This window comes from Hoplias malabaricus, chromosome X1, assembly GCF_029633855.1.
Source record: "Hoplias malabaricus isolate fHopMal1 chromosome X1, fHopMal1.hap1, whole genome shotgun sequence".
NCBI lineage: Eukaryota > Metazoa > Chordata > Actinopteri > Characiformes > Erythrinidae > Hoplias > Hoplias malabaricus.
Window position 1 is genome coordinate 18,302,835 of NC_089818.1, and position 20,869 is coordinate 18,323,703.

The 20,869-nt window shown below is 43.2% G+C and overlaps 1 protein-coding gene across 1 annotated transcript in view; it reads left to right on the plus strand.

Annotated features, from left to right (window-relative positions):
• The window catches only part of ncana (neurocan a), a 102,470-nt gene that overhangs the window by 40,739 nt on the left and 40,862 nt on the right, over positions 1-20,869 (plus strand). Inside the window, exons 3-8 of the mRNA XM_066652502.1 lie at positions 311-688; positions 2,562-2,736; positions 3,673-3,800; positions 5,584-5,856; positions 8,134-8,688; positions 17,755-18,687. Of these exons, the coding sequence (XP_066508599.1) occupies positions 311-688; positions 2,562-2,736; positions 3,673-3,800; positions 5,584-5,856; positions 8,134-8,688; positions 17,755-18,687 (2,442 nt within the window). The remainder of the gene's footprint in view (positions 1-310; positions 689-2,561; positions 2,737-3,672; positions 3,801-5,583; positions 5,857-8,133; positions 8,689-17,754; positions 18,688-20,869) is intronic.

The following is a 20,869-nucleotide window of genomic DNA, read 5'->3' on the forward strand; positions in this document are numbered from 1 at the left end:
CTATGTAAGTAACTAGAAAATTCACAAAACTAGACACATAGCTAACAATTTAATATTAATGTTGAACTCACAAAGTTCACAGAAAGCTTTTGTGTGGATATTTTTATTCTGTTTTCTGAATGAATAACCTCGAACACTATTCAAAGTAGGGTAAAAAAATAGAGGTGGGAGGGATGTTTGATTTTGTATTGCAGTGTTTACTAGGTGGGGCTTTTCAACCCACCCCTCAAACATGTTATCTTTTGTCTCAAATGAGACGGACCTCCATCACTCACATACTCACTCCTTTCTCTTTCCTGTCTCTGCGCAGGTCTGATTGAAGCAGAAAACATCGTAACAGTTCATAAAGTGACCCACCCCATGGTCATCGAGCCTCTCGGTGGCACGGCTGTCCTCCCCTGCATCCACAAACCACCGCTGTCCTCATCTCAGTCGGCAGGGATGCCCCGCGTACGCTGGACACTGCTCAGAGATGGCGAGGAGACTCCTGTGCTTTGGGCTGAGGGCAAGGTGGTCCGGGTTCAACGAGCATTCCTGAAGAGGGTGGAATTGCCCTCCTTCTCTCAGGATGTCCTGAATGCCTCCCTGTCCCTGTCTTCCGTCCGCACCAATGACTCAGGGACCTACCGCTGTTACCTGGCTCAGGGTGACACTTACCAACAGGACACTGTCCCACTTGACGTCACAGGTGAGGTAGCATTAATTTAATAATTCATTATTTTTGGAATAACTCAAATGAAGCCTCATTCAAAAAGACCTGTGTCGTCAAAGGTAAGTTCTGTTCCAATAATGTTGATGCTTTGTTAACAGTAGTTAGAAAAGAAGACATGGCTGGCATCACATGTCCCAGTTTGGAAGCATCTAGTGAGTGGGAGAGGTGGCAAGTGACAAGATGCATAAAAAAATAAAAATAAAAAAGATCTGGTACAGTCTCTATTTTTCGCTAACTTGACGGATGCTAACTAGCTGACCCCATGTGTGGGTGATTAATTAAAAAAGCTCCAGTGAGCAACTCAAAGCCCTGCTTTAATCTGGAGCGTCAGAATGTTCCAAAGAGGTGCTTTTCATTACCTATCCTGCTAAATCTGTGCTGAATTCATTAGCTATTAATTACACTGATTCAATCTGTCAATATAATATTACATTTTTTATCCCAACTTTAGACTAGCTTTATTTTCATTTGGGTTTGAGGCTCTCATTAATTAGTTAATTGCCCATAACTCTTTAATTAGGGCCTGGGGATTGATTACCTGTGACAGCGGGGGCTGTGTGAAGTCTCCCGTGAAGTTCATTAATAAAATATGCGAAGTTTGAACAGGGGACATCCCCTCAAATTGTTCATGAATCAAGTTCTTCAAATTGTTTTAGTTGAAATAGTGAAGTTGAGCAGAGACCCTCAGACACAAAGCATGAGTAGTGCCACATTTTATAACAGAAACGAAAACAACATACTAATGTATCCTGATACTGATATAATGTTGTCAAATTGCACACTCCTACTTCAGGAAGTTTGATATTTGTCCTTGTGTACTGTATTTAGAGAGAGTATTAATAAATCACTTATTAGGAAAAGTGTATAATTAATTTAAAATCTCATAAAAATATGAATAACCTGACCATTTAACTGGACCTTAAATATATATACAATATAGAGTGGAACCTCTACTAACAAACGCCTATACTAACGAACTTTCCAAGATACGAACCGGGCATTTGAATATATTTTTCCTCCACAAACAAACCATGACTCTAGAAACGAACCCGAGCCTCCGCCGAGCCGACGGCTGGAAATGGCCACTGACCCCAATAGGCGAGTCTCCCAGCGCCCAGACTTGAGTGAGCTTTTAAGATTAGCACATTGTAGCTTTAGCAATTTAGCATTAGTGTAAATAGCAGACATCCAAATTCGTGCTAAGTTAAACCGTATCTACGCTTCGTCTCCCCACATTCACCCACCCCCCACCTCCCGTCATACAGCCAGTGCCTGTGTTACTCCTCCAGCCAGTCGTCACGTCTTCAAGGTAGCGATGTGTAACCATTTAAAACTTTATTATTTCTTTTTTATTACTGTTTCCACTGTATTTCTCTTTTATTTTTAGTAACGCTACATGTATTTTTTTACTAATTTGAGAGTGTTGTAAACATATATCAGTGCAAAACGGGTGACTTTCGGGGTGGGGGCTGGAACACATTCATTGCTTTTCCATTGTTTTAAATGGGGAAAATTGACTCGAGAAACAAACTTTTCTACTGACGAACCGAGTCACGGAACGGATCAAGTTCATAGGTAGAGGATCCACTGTATTTCAATTTCAGATGCATAGCAACTTCTGGAACTGGCTTGTAACCCACTCATTCAGTAAATTGCTCACTCATTCATACCCACTCAGTCACTCCCTCTCACAGTCAGATGCTCACTCACTCTCCCACTTACTCTCACATTTAAGGACTGCTCTACAGGGATGCGATCCTATGCTTTGCGTTAATGCCAGTTTGTGTACATGTTTATCTGTTCTAATTCTCTGATATGTTTGTGTTAATGTGTTTATCTGTTTGTTTAGGTGTTGTGTTTCATTACCAATCTCCCACTGAGCCGTATTCCTTCTCCTTTTCGGATGCTGTCCGAGCTTGTGAGCAGAATTCGGCTGAGATGGCCTCTTCAAACCACCTGAGGGCAGCTTTCTTCTCGCAGCTGGACAGCTGCTCCACCGGCTGGATCAGTGACCAGACCGTCAGGTCAGCCGTGTTTACATTCACTGACCTTCCACAATCCCAGTGCACACTGAGCTGCCAAGTAATGACAATGACATTTGGCTTTAGACTGGAGCTTAGCCTGATGCATTAGGACAACCAGAAACTCAAACTAAATAACTCTCCTGCTGATCATCACAAGGTAAAATATAGAATGAATAAATACATTCATATTTAATATAAAATGTAGAAATAATTATAGTTACATTTCATCGTGTGACTGAGATTACAATCCATGCTAATGCCTCAGCCATGCAAAGCTAGCTGTGCTTTAGCTAATAGGGCTCTGCCTCCCCTATCATGATGCTAGCCAAGAACAGGGCAGTTAGTGTTCTCCTTCAAGCATGTTGAGTTTCAATGACATTATAGTAGCTGCAGTGCCGAAATGTATAGGGGCTGGCTTCACATGTCTTGGTGGAAGCATGTGCTAGCCTTCACCCTCCAAGCTTTGTAGACCCATGTGTTTAGGGGGTCCTAGCAAGTAGGTAAAATTGGAAATGACTAGATTTGGAGAGACAATAGGATAAAAATCCACAATAACGCAGTGACATCGAGTGATTTGCATCAAAATGGGACACCACACTCTGGTTTTTCATACATTAGTCATGAAACTACAGCAAGTCATGCTTTAATCGATTCGTCTTACCCTTTGCAGGACTTTTGCAAAATTAGTGCGTAATATCAGCATTCAAGACATTCAAAAGCATTCATTAAGGACAATGCAATCCTAGAGAGTCCAGCAGAGGCCATTCACGCAGGCCCTTTCTCTTCTGTGCCCAGCCAGCCATCCAGGATCAAAGCAATTATTTATTAATGACACTGAAGCCACTGCAAGGCCATTTGCATAATGATATCTGGACTGGGGCTTTTCTCTATCAGAGGGATGCTGAGAAATTTCACGCCTCATTCTCTTGTGCTCAGGTTCACCCTCCAGAACCCGGAGATCGGATGTTTAGGACGCTCAGTGTCCTCGAGCAGTGTGGAGAGTCAAGGGAAGAGAGACTTGTCTGAGAAATTTGATGTGTACTGCTTCGCAAGGGACATGCAAGGTGAGATCCCACTGTCGTCAACTTCCAGCTCTATTGACTTTTTTTCTGTTTATATCATGATTTATGGACTCTTAACCAGAGCAACTTAAAAGTGTAATCATGTTACAACGCTAATGAGGCACTAGAAGCCTTGCTCAAGCACTCATTTTTACAGTTTTCCTGCCCAAGAACTGAACCCTAGTCTCTCACCACTTTATATGAATCAAGACCAATTTCAAGCCGTGACTGAAAACACAGTAAAAAAATGCTAATGCTAATTCCTGCTAGAGCTCAGTGTATTTAACTAGCATGCTACAACTAAGTTAGCAATTGCGCCCTGACTAGGGTGTGTTTCTCCTTTGCTCCCAGTGATTCAAGGTAGGCCCAGGGCTCACCACCACACTGAACAAGATGAAGTGGTTACAGAAAATGACTGGTTTAATTGCTACCAGTGCTACCAGTCCCACTGTGGTAGTTAATCTGTTGCATTAAAGGAACACTAAGTAAGATTGGGTTCTGTTTGCTGTTGGAGCTTGTAGATAATTAAATGTAAGCACTGTACTGAAATCAGTGGGGAGGTAGAGGGAGGTGGGTTGATTCCCTACCCTCTTCCAAAAGTTACATAGTGCAAGTTTCTGCAGTGCTGAGACTGGATTAGCAACAACAGAGGACCCTTTCTCCCTTTTGCAGCTCAGTGGAGCATCACAATGCTTTTGAAGCTCTAATGTCTTAAGGTAAACATATTACATAGAGTTCTTTTAAGCCTTGAGTCCAGCTCCTGAAGGTCGAAGTTATGCCCAAGATTATGTGGCAGAATTTACATAAATACCATGGAGAAAATTGTATAGCTTAAGAGTTACATAAGTTAAAGGAACACTAAGTGGTATTTATACCTTTAAATTACAGCTTCAAAATAATTGTGATGTTTCACTGAGCTGTAATAAGGAGAATAGAGCCTCCGTTGTTGCTACGTCAGGATCAGCACCACAGAAAATGAACTATATATTGTTTAGTAGAGGGTTGGATCCCCCAGCCCCTGCCCTAGGAGTAAAAATACCAAAACTTACCTAGTGTTCCTTTAAAGGATAAAAAATAAATAAAAGGTTTAAATATTATAATATTTCTACAAAACTCTCTTCCACTTCTCTGGCTACTGCATCTGTATCCATTCATTTCCCTTCATTTAAATAACAGAAAACCAGTGGTCTCCGAGCACATCTACAGTGTGAAGTGTTTTCAAATGTTTTATTTTCCCAAGTACAAGGAGATGATCATCTGTGGTAAACAATGGGATGAAGCAGCTGGGGCTGAGAGATATTAGGCTGAAATATTCTGGAGAATTCCTTGAAGTAAGCTCCAAAAGAAAGACCTCTTTTCACAATGTCACCTCCCTGAGGATTTATGACAAGAAGGAAACAAAAAGAGGATCAAAGGGGATTGCTGAATAAACAGGCTTAGTGTATCAAGGAGGCGAGCAACTTTTGGTGTCGCACTATTGATCTCACCAAATATCTTCTCATATTTATTCATCGCGCTTGTGTATTGTCCTTATCGGGGAGGTATTGTCCTGCAGCGGTGTGCTAATGTACAGATACAGCACACTGCATTGATCTGATTTCGGAAAGTCATTTGTAATGGAATCTATTAATATTCAATCAAGTGTTCTGTAGATTTCTGGTAAAACAATATCTCTTGGGATAGTTTTCAAATGTAAACGTACCGACAAACTATGTTGGAAACATCTGTATATTCTTGTAAAGTCAGAGATGCAGCCTGTGTAAAAGCTCCTGTTGTCTCTGTCCAGGTGAGGTGTTCCCCTCTGAGGCGAAAGGGCTGACCCTGCGAGAGGCCGATGAACACTGCGCGTCACAGGGCAGTCAGCTGGCAACTGTCGGGCAGCTCCATTTGGCCTGGAGGTCGGGCTTTGATCACTGTATGCCGGGCTGGCTGGCCGACGGCAGCGTGATGTATCCGGTCACCAGGTCACGACCTGAGTGTGAGAGCGGAGAACCAGGGGTCCACGCACTTTCACCTGACAAGTTTAAGACCCCGCTGTTTGCTGCCTATTGTTACAGAGGTGTGTAATACAATCATTTATTTCCTCATCCTTTCACCAGTATGTATTCATCCAACATTTAAGCTTTGCTGCCTGTACAGTTTTTATTCCTGTGCCCAGAGACTGTGTGGGCTCCAGACCCACCAAGGCCATGGGTAAGAAGAGTTACAGAAAATTAATCAGTGAATGAATTGGGCCAAACTAGCAAGACACTATTTTCTTCATGCCCTGACACTTTGTAGACAGGATGTAGCTGATATTCTGTACTCAATCTATTCTAAATATGGCCACCCCCATGTGAAGGACCCTCTCTATAGAGTAAAACATGGATTCATCTGAAACAACAAAGCATTATTTGTTTTCAGTTAAGGGGGTTTAATTCTGATCAGTTTTCTTTGTTGTGAGGGAAAATGCTTTGGGTTTTGCACCAACAGATAAACTTTGTACAGATGGCGCTGAATGTCGTTTTTGTTTTATTATTTATTTTTATTTGTATTTTTTGGAGCCCATCACTTTGGGAGTACGTCAGAGTAAATTAAAGAAAGAGGACTTTAGGGTACACGTGAATTCCTTCTGAAATGGCTTCAGCTGATACATTTCCAACTAAAAAACCCACGTAGGCTTTTCAACAGCATTATGAAGTCCCTCCTGAGACCACTGAAGAATATAATGGAGGACACATCAGCCATCCCAGAGGAGAATACTGAGGCTGCCTCCAGAACACACACACACACCCACACACACTCCCAGTGCTGAAACCTTGTTTCAAAAACTATTTGTTTACCTTCTTCTGGCTTCTTCATGGCAGATTCCCCACAAGTGTCTCTTTTTCCAAGGGTCTCCTGCTGTGTGTATTATGAAGGTCACCTGAGTCTAACATCTGTGTGGGTTTTTTTTTATTATTATTTTTTAAGTCTTATGTTTTTCTTGTCATTTTTACTGTTCTTCGTTTTCCTACATTCAGTACAATATCATCCAGATGGGTTTCTAGGAAATATGTCTTTTAAAAAAAGCTAAATCTATTATGTCTGTGACTGTGTGAAACCCTGAAGATCTTATACAATTCTCATGGGGCATGGGGCAGCCGTGGCCTGATGGTTAGGGAACTCGTCTTGTTGCCGATTCGATCCCCAGAGCAGGCACGTCATGACTGAAGTGCACTTGAGCAAGACACCTAACCCAACTGCCCCCAGGGCGCCGTGGCTAGGGCTGCCCTCTGCTCTGGGCATGTGTACTCACTGCCCCCTAGTGTTCACTAGTGTGTGTAAATGTGTTTCACTGCACGGATTGGGTTAAATGTGGAAAACAAATTCCTATGTGTGCAAGCACAGTGGCCGATAAAGTGATTCTAATTCTAATTTTCTTACCCTTCTCCCAAAGTTACATAGTGCTGCTTCTGTAGTGTTGAACCCAGCGTAGCAGCAACACACAATATTCTCCTTATTCCAGGCGATTGAAGCATCACAATGATTTTAATTGTGCCTCTAAGATATACCTCAGATATATCACTGATTTGAGATATACTCACACGAATACTTGAAAACTTCAGAGACAATAGGCCTCAAATATCCTGGGATTGTTGCTTCATTTAATGGGAGGTATGGGCTCCTGTAATCTCTAGCTGCACCAACAGGTCAGGACAAAAATAACAGAGATTGTGTTTCAGTAATAATGTTATTGCACCTCCCCACGCTAAGCTAATCCCATCCGAGTTGTACAGCCGACAGGTATTGACTCTCTGTGTTTGTTCACACCTTGTGATTCCCAGGGTAAATGCCAAGGTAAAGAACAAAAGCTAAAACAAAGAATACACAGTCACAGCTGCGTTGCGTATGCTCAGTGAATGCAACATGTAATTATCTAATAAATGGCAGCAGGTGCTTGGTCGACTGTATCAATGATAATGCTAAAGCAGGGTTTCTGAAACAAATGCCAACAAACATGTCCATAAATCTTTATATTGTTAGTTGTGTCCTACAGCTCTTATGCATCTTGTGTCCAGTGCGGAGTGATGTTTGGAGAGTTTACCATATTGAAACACCACTCTTAAAGATTGCTAAATGGATTTAATATATAGTTATAGTACAACTTTTTGGACAACTACATGATATAGAAAACTTATGTTATATGGCTGCCCTTAATATTATAAGACCACACAGTGTTATTGATGCAAAGCAATAACACACTGTTGCTAACAGCACCCCCTTGTGGAGACTCTTCAACCTGCCAAAAAAAAGTGAGTGAGTGAATTAGTTATAAGCTTGACGTGACTTGATGTGATGTTTCCTTCCATTCCAGAAAGGCAAGATTCCAACTCCTCCTCTCAGCAACCAGCCCAACAACCCTCTAACTGGACCGGTCAGGTGGACCTGGACAAAGAGCCTGAGATCGCAGCGAAATTCCCTGAGTCTTCTGATGATTACGTGAGTGGTCGCCTTCAAATGGGGGTCATTTTTCTGGACGTGAGTGGCCAGATGGACTCCCTCCAGAGCAGCCAACAGGACACTTCCTTTCCAGGCTCCGGCATCAGCCCGGAGGGTCAAGGTGGATCTGCAAAAGAGGAAGAAGAGGAAGATGAAGGTCTTTCTGGTCTACCAGTCACCGTGGCCACTCCCACAGCCACACCCTCAACTATGCCCACCACTACACCTCAGATAAAGGAGAGTAGTCCTATCAAAAACATCCTAATCTCACTGTGGAAACCCTGGAACTATCTGACCAGAAATGAAGAGGAGGAGCAATTATCCACACAGAGGGTCACTCAGAGTCCAGGTACCAGAGCGACAACTGGGGCGAGCCCTACAATTTTCAAGATCTCTTTGGTCACAGAGTCTACTGATTCTCCTTCAGAAGGTAAGCTGAGAAGTGAAGTCATAAAGCTGGGTGAAAGGGGGAAAAAAATTAAGTTTGGTGTGTTTTCTCTGTGTCTGCATGGGTTTCCTACATGTGCTCAGGTTTTCACACACAATCTAAAGAGTTTACGTGAAACTGTCGACAGGTGTGAGTGCGTAAGCGCAGTTGATCTAACATCAATACTTGATTTAATCAGTATTCTTCTGGCTGAATGCCATCAAATCCTTTTAATATTTTCTCAGAAGATTCGAGTTTGTTACTGTAGCAAAGAGGTAATGAGGGAAGCCGTGGCCTAAACGATAGAGAAGCCAGCTTGGGATCGGAAGGTGGCTGGTTCAGTTCCCCTCAAAAGAAAGGAAATTTAGGGCATAGGGAGTGAAGGAAGAACAATGTATCCTCCCTCAGCATCCACGGCTGATGTGCCTTTGAGCAAGGCACCTGATCCCCGGGCACTGAGGAGGCTGCCCACAACCTCAAGTGTGTGTGTGTATTCACTGCCACGGATGGTCAAATGCCCAATTTTGGTGCACGTTGGATATTGACAATAAAAAAAATAAAATAAATTGGAGGTGGAGGTGCAGGTTCCCACAAGTTTTTTGTTTTTAATGAAAAAACAAAAGAACAGACACCGTGGTTTCATTATGTCCTAGGTTGTATCTAGACATTTTTCTCATAAATGACGTTTTGACAGATGGCCCTTGAATCGTAATCACGTTTGTCCCTAATCTAGTGTTTCGTCTCCATAAGCACGTCCTAGTCGAGGACTCAGGCTTTACTCTCTGCACTCGTTCTCTTCCCTGCTGTCTTTCCTCTTCTCTCTTTCTCTCGCTTCTCTTCGCGCTGCCTTTATATCCAATTTCAAACGGCTGCACTTGAAGTAGAATTTCTTTTTCTCCTGTCCCCAACGCCTTTGTTTTTCTCTCTGAATGAGGAATGAAGTTGACATGGAGTGGCTCTTATCTTTTATGTGGACAGAACCCGGCGGGCCGTATATCCAGCTTGGATGTCATTAGAATAGAGGAGAGTGTGGAGGTTCAGTCAGGAGTAGAGGGGTACATGAGAGTGGAGGCCTGTTGAGCTGAGGGTTTGTGTCAGCAAGTGGCTAGCCTAGTATAAAGACGTATCGGTGGCTTCTATGCTAAATTTAGGGCAGAGAGAATCTAGCCTCGTTGCTAGAGAAACTTCCATAGACCAGCTACCAGTAAACAAGCAGGTTCAACATTTTTTTTAACACATCATGTTGCTAGAAGCTTCCATTTGTACAAACATGTTTTTAGCTTTTCTGATATAAGCTCTGTTAGCGAGTTTTGTTTTTAGCTTTTCTGATATAGCATGTCTACTAGCTTCATTCACTTTAATATACTGATTTGTACACTAGCTGTCTTCATTTTTATATTTACTGAACTGCTTAACTGTTACATGAGCTGTCATATTTACTAGCTAGCTTCATTTTTAGCTTTGCTAAACTGGTTAACATTAGTTCAGTGTCGACATGCTACCCTACTACATGCCATGTTTACTCGCTAGCCATTTTTTCTATCTTTGCAACTATAACTTAGGGTGACCAGATCTGAGATGGTGAAAAAGAGGACACGTCTCCGGGGTGGGGGGGGGGGGGGGGGGTGAGGAGCTCTTGCCCCTCACTGCCGTTGAATGCTTAGCTGAACCTATGTGTGCTTTTAGGTTCTTTACAACTTTATTTGCTACACAAAATATGGGAATTTATTTTTTAATTCATCCGAGAACTTACATTTACGTTTCGGAATAGCTGCTCGAGATGAGGGTGGGTACATGAGCTTTGCCTGACGTAAACAAGGACTACTGACGTGCAGATTGACCGATTAAATGTTTACAGAGAAGGTTATCGACCAATAATGGTAGCTCTACAGTCAGACCGTCCAATCAGAAGATTTTAGGCTACTTCACCACGCCCCCTTCTCACTCAAGCGAACCAATCGGAGTAGGGGAGGGCGGGACTAGTTTGTGAATGAAACGCTTCTCGAAATTCTGTGTAAGCTCTAGAAAAACAAAATCCCGGACGTTTGGGAAATTCTAAAAAAGAGGACATGTCCAGGTAAAAGAGGACGTCTGGTCACCCTACTATAACTGTTAAACATTTACCCTCTTTAACCACATTTTAAAAATAATAGCCCACCTTAAATCTCAGAAAACCAATCTAACATTATTCTTACCTGGCATTCGGTTCATTTTTCCTGACGTCAGAATGCTGTAGTGGGATTTTGGTCACTTTTCTGCCAGCTGCAAACAACGCTCCTAGGGCAGAAGTACTCAGATCTATCCAGTGGAACCTAAATGGGTCATTTTTTCCAATGACTGGAAGCTAATTGAGCAATATGAAATTACACTGGTCATTTTTTCTAATGACTAGTTGTTAACTGAGCAATTTGAGGAACGTGTGTGCCAATTTGTCTTCATATCTGACTCCTACTGGAATGAGAAGGACTTGAGGGCTATGTGCCAGACTCTAATCATGTGCTCTTATGTTTAAAGTCCGATGCTTGTTATTCATGTAGCAGATTGTCAGTTTGAGAAGAGACCAAATGATTTCAGAATGAGGGATCAGAGGGAACGCTACCATAGAATAGACATGTTAGCCACAGTGATAAACAGGTAAATTGGCAGGTGACCCTCAGGTGTGTGCAAAAGTTTGGACACTCCTGATTAAATGTCAAATTTTGTGGAACTTTAGATATTTTCACATTTTTTTCCTTTACTTATAGAAGGCCTCAATCATCAGTTTCTTCATGGCGGCTCTTTCAGAAGCTCTGCTCACGTAAACACATGGGATGGCTTTGTCGATTTAGTGTCGCTCTGTTTGACAATCTGCAGGCCGAAGCGAGCGTACTGTGAGGGATTGAGTGTCTGTGCTGGAAGGATTTCTGAGAGAGAGGAGTTTGGAGGATAAATGTGAATTTGTGCTCCAGGGAGAGGCAAAGAAGGAGGAGCTTGTGTCCCGGGACGGCCGGGTCTAATGTGATGGATGTTGTCCTGTCAGCACTGCTGCTTCAAATTACACCCAAAGCCCGAGCTCGCTGTTCTAGAGCAGGCTGGCCAAAGCCTGCTCCACTTCCACCAGATCCAGGCCACAGGCTATAATAGAAACAAAATTAGGTGTTCAGACTTCAAAATTAAGACAGTCTGGATCTTTTTGTGTTGGTTTAATTGGCTGTGTTTATTTATGTCTCCTCTCAATGCACAAGAAAGACCACAAGGTATGTTCCTAGCCTTGGATAAAGATGTATATAGCTCCCCAGCTTCATCCAGTACATTTTGGATTTGGGATCAGGAGCTAATCCAAGACCCGTTGGGTTTTCCAGAAAGTGGGATTTCTCAATTTACCCAGACATTTTCCCTTAAAATATAGCTTTGATGCATAAATACAGCTGAGCTGTAATAATGGGAATGGAGTGTCTGTCATTGCTACTCCAGACTCCGTACTGCAGAAACTTCACTATGTAACTACCTACTCATCCCCTTTATTAATTCATTCATTCATTATCAGTAACCGCTTATCAAATTCAGGGTCGCGGTGGGTCCAGAGCCTACCTGGAATCATTGGGCGCAAGGCGGGAACACACCCTGGAGGGGGCGCCAGTCCTTCACAGGGCAACACAGACACACACACATTCACTCAGACACTCACACCTGCGGACACTTTTGAGTTGCCAATCCACCTACCAACGTGTGTTTTTGGACTGTGGGAGGAAACCGGAGCACCCTGAGGAAACCCACACAGACACAGGGAGAACACACCAAACTTCTCACAGACAGTCACCCGGAGCGGGAATCGAACCCACAACCTCCAGATCCCTGGAGCTGTGTGACTGCCACCGTGCTGCCCTCATCCCCTTTATATTATATCAAAGTTGCACGGCAGACTGTAACAACGGCAGTCAGTAAAGCAGACAGTTTTATAGAGCTTTAATGTGTTACTAAGCACTCGAGCTGATGGACAGCAAATTAACTTCAGGAGCTCCACACACTCATCTGAACCCTGAGCTTTAGCTTTAGTCCACACTGAGTCGACTGGTGTGAGGAAGTACTTAGACACATTAAGAGCTGTTTTTACAGAGCAGTTGCCATGAAACGACTGCATCCGCGGATAAAATGTCAATGAAGAGACTATGTGCCAGTCCCCCAGCTTTCATAGCCCAAAACAATATCACAAGCTCCACACTGTACCTGACCAGTGTACTTATTATCTGATGTAACAGCCGGGTCATAATGTTTCCCCAGCCAAGACGTCTGCGACACATTTGGAATTTTAAACAGTTCTTCTTCAGCAAGATTTATTTATTTATTTATGTATTTATTTATTTTACAACAGAGTGTTAGAGGGAAATGGGTGAGTGTTTAAAAAGAAAACCCACATATCTACGTCCTGAAAAATAATCCTGCTGGGACCTCCTTTCTGAGCTATTAAGTCATGCTGAGTTCTAGGCTCAACACCTTGGGTTAGACAGTCCAATGTTCTGAGAACAACTAGCAGCTTTTTTATTGCAAATATTCATTATTGTTCCCCAAGTAATGGCTTCTCAGTTGTTTCACATCCTTTGTCCACAGGTGTGAGTGTGTGGTGCCTTGTCCATTGCTGGTACATTGATAGATCCGCTTTCCGTTTGTACTGTGTTGTGTTTGTCACGTAGTCAGGGGGTCACGTGGTTGGGGCGAACGTAGAGAATGCTAAAAACTCAAGGATGCTAATTCAGTTGATTGGTTTGGTGCCCTCTGTACCCTGCTGACTTCTTTAGTGACTGGTGTTGAGTGCATCATGGAAGACTCTGAACTTTCTAAGCTTCGGGTCATGTTCTGGCTTGGACTCTCTCTTTACTCCTCCGTCTTCATTAGTAAACAGATGCTCGCTGGCCCAAACTGGACTTAGACCATCAATGTTTAACGACAGATGGAAAGTTAGCCTTGTCGTCTGCATTATTAAAGTCCATTCGATGGTGATGGAGGTATTCAGGTGCTGTCTGAGAGCTCTGGGGATTCTCAGCCTCATAAACCTGAGCTCTAGAAAAACAAAGATGAGAAGATGTTGGGGAAAGTGCACTCAATATATGGACACCTGCTCATCACATCTTATCATGTCTTCAGAATCTGGGGAGAGCTTGTCCTTCTTCGCTGGAGTAAGAGCGTCAAATATTCTGATGAAAAATGGACCCCAGATGTTGGGCAATTTCAGTGAGGATTTGATGGCATTCAGCCACGTATGGAGTTCCTATTAAATTTCATATTTATCTGTGGAGATTATAAAGCTTAACGTGCATCTACACTGTATATCCAGGTAAAACGGATTAAATTAGTAGTTATAAGGGGTGAAGTAGGGCGGCACGGTGGCGCAGCAGGTAGTGTTGCAGTCACACAGCTCCAGGGGCCTGGAGGTTGTGGGTTCCATTCCTGCTCCGGGTGACTGTCTGTGAGGAGTTGGTGTGTTCTCCCCGTGTCCGCGTGGGTTTCCTCCGGGTGACTGTCTGTGAGGAGTGTGGTGTGTTCTCCCTGTGTCTGCATGGGTTTCCTCCGGGTGCTCCGGTTTCCTCCCACAGTCCAAAAACACACGTTGGTAGGTGGATTGGCGACTCAAAAGTGTCCGTATGTGTGAGTGTGTGTTGCCCTGTGAAGGACTGGCGCCCCCTCCAGGGTGTATTCCTGCCTTGCGCCCAATGATTCCAGGTAGGCTCTGGACCCACCGCGACCCTGAACTGGATAAGCGGTTACAGATAATGAATGAATGAATGTAAGGGGTGAAGTGGTCACTTATGGCTCTTTTCCACTGCATGGTACCTACTCGGCTCTACTTGCTTTTTTGTCCCTGGTCCTTGGTGGGTTTTCCACTAGCACAGCTCACCCCCCAGAAATGTAGCTGGTGACATCTAAAGGGCACCACAGACTTTGAAATCCACAACAAATGAGTTGTTTACTCATCATATATTCAGGTGTTGTTTTTGTTTTTTGGGACTGAACACAAGTTCATATTAAGCATTAGAGTTTTTATCATTGCCACCGTCCATATCTCACTAGATTCTTTCATCCGCCACCGATCCAAGGAGCGTTTGAACTTCTTCAAAAGACCACAGTGTAATTTCATGAGCTGCTGTTGTGAGTCAGATAAAAACAGATGTGATCTCTACTTCACTGTGGAGTCTAGTTTTTGCTGGACATCTGTATTCCATCATAATTGACAAGTCTCTCCAGCCAATCAGTGCTCTGCAAGGTGTACACGTCACATTTAGCCCCTACTCAACTCAGTTGGAACCAGGTACCAAATCAGCCCAATGCAAAAGAGTAGGGCCAAGCCGAGTCAAGAGTTTGCAAACAGCAGCACTCAGAGTGGCATCATTGTGTTAAAAAATGCATATTCGCTTGGAAAATGAATACGTTACTTTAAGCATTAATACTCAACTTGAGGCAACACAGTGAACGGCGAATGAGAGGCTCTTGTTGAGATATTGACCTGCCACAGAACTGATAGCAATTAGATTTAATTAGTTTGAATCTGCAGCACAAGTGCGCTCGCAAAGAGAGATTTCTTCTCTGTCTGTTGGCAAGGACGTCTCTCCCTCTGCATGTAATGCATGTTTCATTTATAAACTTGCTAATTGAAGGCACGGCACTGCAATGATTAGTCCTAAATGGGAGGAATAATTGAATGATTTAAGTGCTTGGAATGATTGAAGTTGCTTGCTAATGTGTCCCAGGCACACAGAACCCACGCTCGTCCGCTGGGAGTCATGTGTTTGTTCACTGAATGCTCTGTTGGCAGCTGTTCTTTTATCATTTCATGTTTGTCCAGCGTAAAATCTGAGGTTTTTGTTCCGAAACATTTGATTTATTTGGACTTTTTATGCATTGCGCTCATCACTGTGTGTAAACACAAGCACTGAGCCATTGTCTAATGGTCTTTTGTTAATCTGGTATTGGATATGCTCTTTTTTACGTTGATTATTGTTCATTAAGGACATTAATTGTTTTTTATTTGTGAAACACAGGCGTAAGAACATTCCCCGGAATCTGTTTTTATTTTGTGCCTGTTTCCTGTATCAGATGTTCTTTCAGTCAAAGTTAATTAGTTTTTGGTAATTAGGCCTAAATTGTGTTGGATTTTTGTTGAATATTTTGTGGTGACTGTAAGCTACTGGAAGACACACACACACACACACACACACACACACACTCTGAGGGGACATTATTCCATTATCTCATTTATTTTACGAAAGCCTTAGCTTGCCCCCTCTAACTTTAAACGGAACATATTTTACCCCTTACCCCAGAGTAAACACAGTTCTGGAGTCTCACGGAAATGTCTGTGACATGCTTTTAGTCAAAATACCACAAGGATCAAACACCACATCACTGTTCAGAAAGGAGGCGCCTGTTCCTTTAAATGATAATGAGCCGCTGTTCACCTCGACCTGAGTGTACAGCAGGGAGGAGCAGGAGATATGGATTTTAGCTGTTTTTGTTTGGTTCTCTTCCTTCTCCTTTCTTGTCTTTGGTCACTGAAAATGGAGGTTTTCAAAAACACTCCAAGGTGGAGATTTCTGAATGTGCTGTTTCCACTAGATTCAGTAATTTCACGTCTTGCGTAGTGCACTACATAAGGATTTACGATTAACACCTCTGTGTTTCTCTCATGCGTCATGGTGTTTTGATGCTTCTCTTTAAGAGGTACTATGACCCCCTACTGGACTGGAATGATAATGCAATGAATCCATGTGGATGGGGCCTAAATTGAATAATTCAGTTTGTGGGGAACAGGCTATAATCATCACAAGGAAGAGAACTCCCTATAATGAAAGTGTATAAACAGAGATTGGTACCACAACATGATAGAGATATGATACACACACACACACACACACACACACACACACACACACACACACAGGCACACACACAGGCATACACACACACAAAACCATATCCACAAACCTGCCCACAGTCTTGGATGAATAAATAAAGATGAGGGACGTGACAAGCGATTACATGATGAAACTGTGTAGCAGACAACATCTCACCTCTGTCTCCACACAGGCTCCTCTGAGAAACACTATTAAAACAAACGCAGCTCACGAATGCACACAAACACGGCTCCTAATTGTAAAAACAAGCAAGGTCGATGACTTATTTAAGCCTGCACTCTTTGAATTTGGTGTCAGACCTGCTTTGAACTTGCAGCAGAGCCGTGAATAATGATCCCTCCCTCGTTTTCTTTTCCCACGTATTCCCTAACAAGGCTGGAATTTGCCCATTGATCTTATTTGTGAGAAACAAATCAACTATTTACTTTTGATGAGTCACAGTCCCCAGAGACCCCTGTTCTCACTTGCCCTTCTGATTCCTGAGAACTACACACACACACACACACACACACACACACACACACACACACACACACATTGTGCTGAATGTAATATTATATCATACAGAAATGTTCTAACTTTTTAAAACCTTTTTACAGTAGAAATAAATATAAAAATGTCTGTTTTATTAATGTTTAATTCATTTATGTTCAGCCCAGATTAATGCCGGATATTTTTCCCAATTCACCTCTTAGTCGGCTCCGATCCCAATGTTTCAGTGTGCCCTCAGCCTCAGGAAGATGGTGGTGGTCACATGATTCCTCCACGAAATGTGAGGCCAGCCCACAACTTCTTTTCAAACGTCTCCTGAGGCAACAACACTGAAGAGTTTAGCACATTGTCTGAGAACACAGACTAATGCTGATATATAGCTAATTAGCACTATGCTCAGTAATTGGGGTATGGGTTTGCTGTCTACGACCCCCTAAGGAGCTTAGCACACGAGTCCTGTTTGTTTCAAAACAGCCAGTTTGTTGGAGAAGAATGAAAAAAGTTACTGGCTTTTTTCCGCTCCTCATTGCTGACTAGCAGCTCAGCGACATGTTACACACAGAAATTGATTCGGTTCTTTTGACTTGAGTAAATTCTATCACCGTTACCACTGGGAAGCTTGAATCCCAGTAATTGCAGGAGCCTCAATGGCTGTTTGATGTTAATCACCCCATTTTTTGTGTGTCTGCAGGGCCAGTGTCATGGTGGGCACAATCATGGTTCAGTTACCCATCTACAGCTGGTGATAAATCATCCATCTCTCCCGAGCCCAAGATCACAGCAGCCCCATCAGCAGTACCTTCAACAGCCACAACAGAGTTTCGCTCAACAGCTCCTCCAGAGGTTCCCTCAGCAGTTCCATCAACAGCTCATTCAGAAGTTCCATCAGTAACACCATCAGTGATACCATCAGCAACCCCTTCAGCAGCCCCTGTAAAAGTAACCGGAGAAGGCCTTGTCTCGACTGAGACTGTAGCCACAGGCGAGTGGGCAGTTGTGACTGAAGTTCTGCAGCAAGAAATCAAGAGCGCTGACCTGTGGAATGAAGCTGAGAGCAACAACAGCTCCTCCGCAGTCCCACTGAGTGAGACAGATGAGGAGAAGAGAAAAGAATCAGTGGTGCCAGAGGATGAATCTGTGGAAGTCAAGGGAGCAGAGGTAGAGGGAAGTTCCTGGGGTGTATTGGACCTCTCGGAAGGTACCACCAATACCCCAACAATGGGGACAATATCAGGGGTCCCTTCTAGCCTTCTTCCCACGATAGAGGTCATTGTAGCAACCGCTACACGAGTGGATGAAAGCACAGCTGTGGAGGCTCGTGGGGAGATCCAGTACAAACGCAAGAACAGACAGAGACGGCCAGGGCGTAATCAGGAAACCACCACCACGGTGGTCATCCCAACATCGTCTGCAGGATCTGAGAGGGAAGATGGAACCCAGACCACCACTAGCCCTCAAGTGTCCACCTCAGCGGGTCCTACCGTGGAAGAGACCAAAGGAGTCCTCCCAACGACTGTGGATCAGGTCCTGCCGTCAAGCTCTGTTACCCTGTTGCCTGGCAACCCAGAGAGTGGCCGTGGCAATTCTGAGGCCATTAGGAGCAACGGTTCACATAGTTCTGAAGGTACGCTCGGTTCTCTCCCTCTCTTTCTCTTTCTGCACTTGCTTTCATTTGGGCCTATTAGCATTACACCACCTGGTCAATTTGTCTATTATTTAGCTCTCATCCAGGTTGACCGACTAAGTGCTTAAGTTAGCCGAGCTTTCAGAGTCCACATCCACAGAGTAAATATTAAACCTTTCAAGGCTATGTCTCTGCTCGTACTGCTGGCCAACACAGATTAGCTTTACCAAATCTTGGCGGTCATTATATTTGACAGCATGGGGACCTGAAAAACATATTTGTTCTACAGCCCCTTTCAGAACATTCATTACTTGAGGAAACTCAAAAAATCCAATGCTATTGATGAGGTTTTCGCAGCTAGCGGCTGTCGGCTGGCACTACTTTAGCGCAGCTGGGCAATTGCGTTGAAAAAGGGGAAATATCTGATCAGTCCCAGAGTAATTACAGCAGTGAAGGCGGCTCTTATGCCGCACTCGGTACAATGTAGCTTGAGCACCGAATATTATATGACAGAAAATGGCCGCTCGCTAAGTGTCCATATGCAGACAAGAGCCCCTTACTGCGCCAAATTAGCATGCGCTTGGAGCGGAGAGCTGTTAAGAACTCCACAGCTCAGCCTGGTGAAGAGGGAAACTTCAGAGCTAACAAGAACTCTCTTCAGCGCTTCCATTAGACCCAGACTAGCAACGATTTAAAGCTAATCACTGTCCTTTAGCCCACACAGGGAATCTCGACTTCTCCCAGAGGCGTTTGTTTGGGGTTCTGCAACAACAATAGATTTCAAGCACATCATGACTTAACACAAACATCAAAGACCATTAAAGCTATGAGGCTAGAGTCAGTTAAAGCTACAAGAATTGGTAATTCACTTTTATAGCACTGTTTTTAAATCAAGGGTGTGGGCAAATGAGTGGCTTCTGGCCCACCTCCAAGAGTTACATAGTGCATTTCTGAAGTGCTAAGCACTGAGTAGCAATGACAGCGTCCCTATTCTCCCTATTACAGGTCAGAGAAGGATCACAGTGATTTTCAAACTGTAGTTTTAAGGTAAAAATACTACCTAGTGTTGTTTTAAGGCCATAAATAAATTACAGCATATTGACTCATTTTTGTCTGCTCCATGCTGCTTCTGGGGTTATCTCAGGCTTGTTTTTATCTTTTTCTAATCCAAATTGAGAGGGAGCTAAATCTGCTTTGGAACACTGTTACATGTTTTCCCTTTTTGAATCCCTGAAAGAGTTTGGCTTTGGCTAAATGTTAAAAAGGAAATGCATCACCAGCCCGTAATGCTGCCCGGCAGGTTGTTGTGGTTCGGGGTTTTTGTGGTTATTGTTCTCTTGGCTGGGAATCCACAGTGAAACAGAAATTTATGCAGTTAGAGCAGTGGCATTTGTGATCAAGCACCAAATAATTTAACATCAGTGTCTGATCTCTGACATCACGAATATTGCTGAGGCAGAATTCAATCAAATCTTCACGAAAATGTTCTAAAACTAGTTTAAAGCCTGTCTTGAAAAGACTTATTTCAGAATAAATATCGGACGACCATTTTAGGGCTAGTGTACCAAACAAGTCTTTGAGCTAAGCCGAGTACAAGGGCTCAGGCAAAACATCAAACGCATTTTGAAACCACCACTACGCTGTCAAAATATTACCCCATTTTGCTGATGGCTGTCTTAGCTGGAGGGCCAAAACTGTCCAGTGTGCATTCAGTAACATTTTCATTTCATGTTTAGATATCTACCATGCTGTTAATGGCTGACATTAGTGGGCTAGTGAGCTCAATATCAATCATTACTTCCCCTTAGGGTTCTATTGGCTGATGTGTTAACTGAGGGTAGACATTTTGAAATTAGCTCTCATAAAAAGACATGAAGTTTTCAGCTACGGTTTGTAAAAAAAGTACACAATGAATGACAACTTTTATTATTAATTGTTATATCGTATGTTTTCTGCTTTTACATTGAAACACATGGGCTTTCTGTGAAATTTGTGTTTTCTTGAAAAACCAGCAAGTTTGCACTGAGCATCATCGAAACAGCATCATTTATCATCCCCCAGTGACTGGTCAAGTCCAAGGATGCTTTCTCTCTACTCCTCCTACATGAAGAAAAACAACTTTGGGCTTTTTTTAAATCACCCTGAGGTGTACAACACAAATAAAGATGACCACAACCTGAAC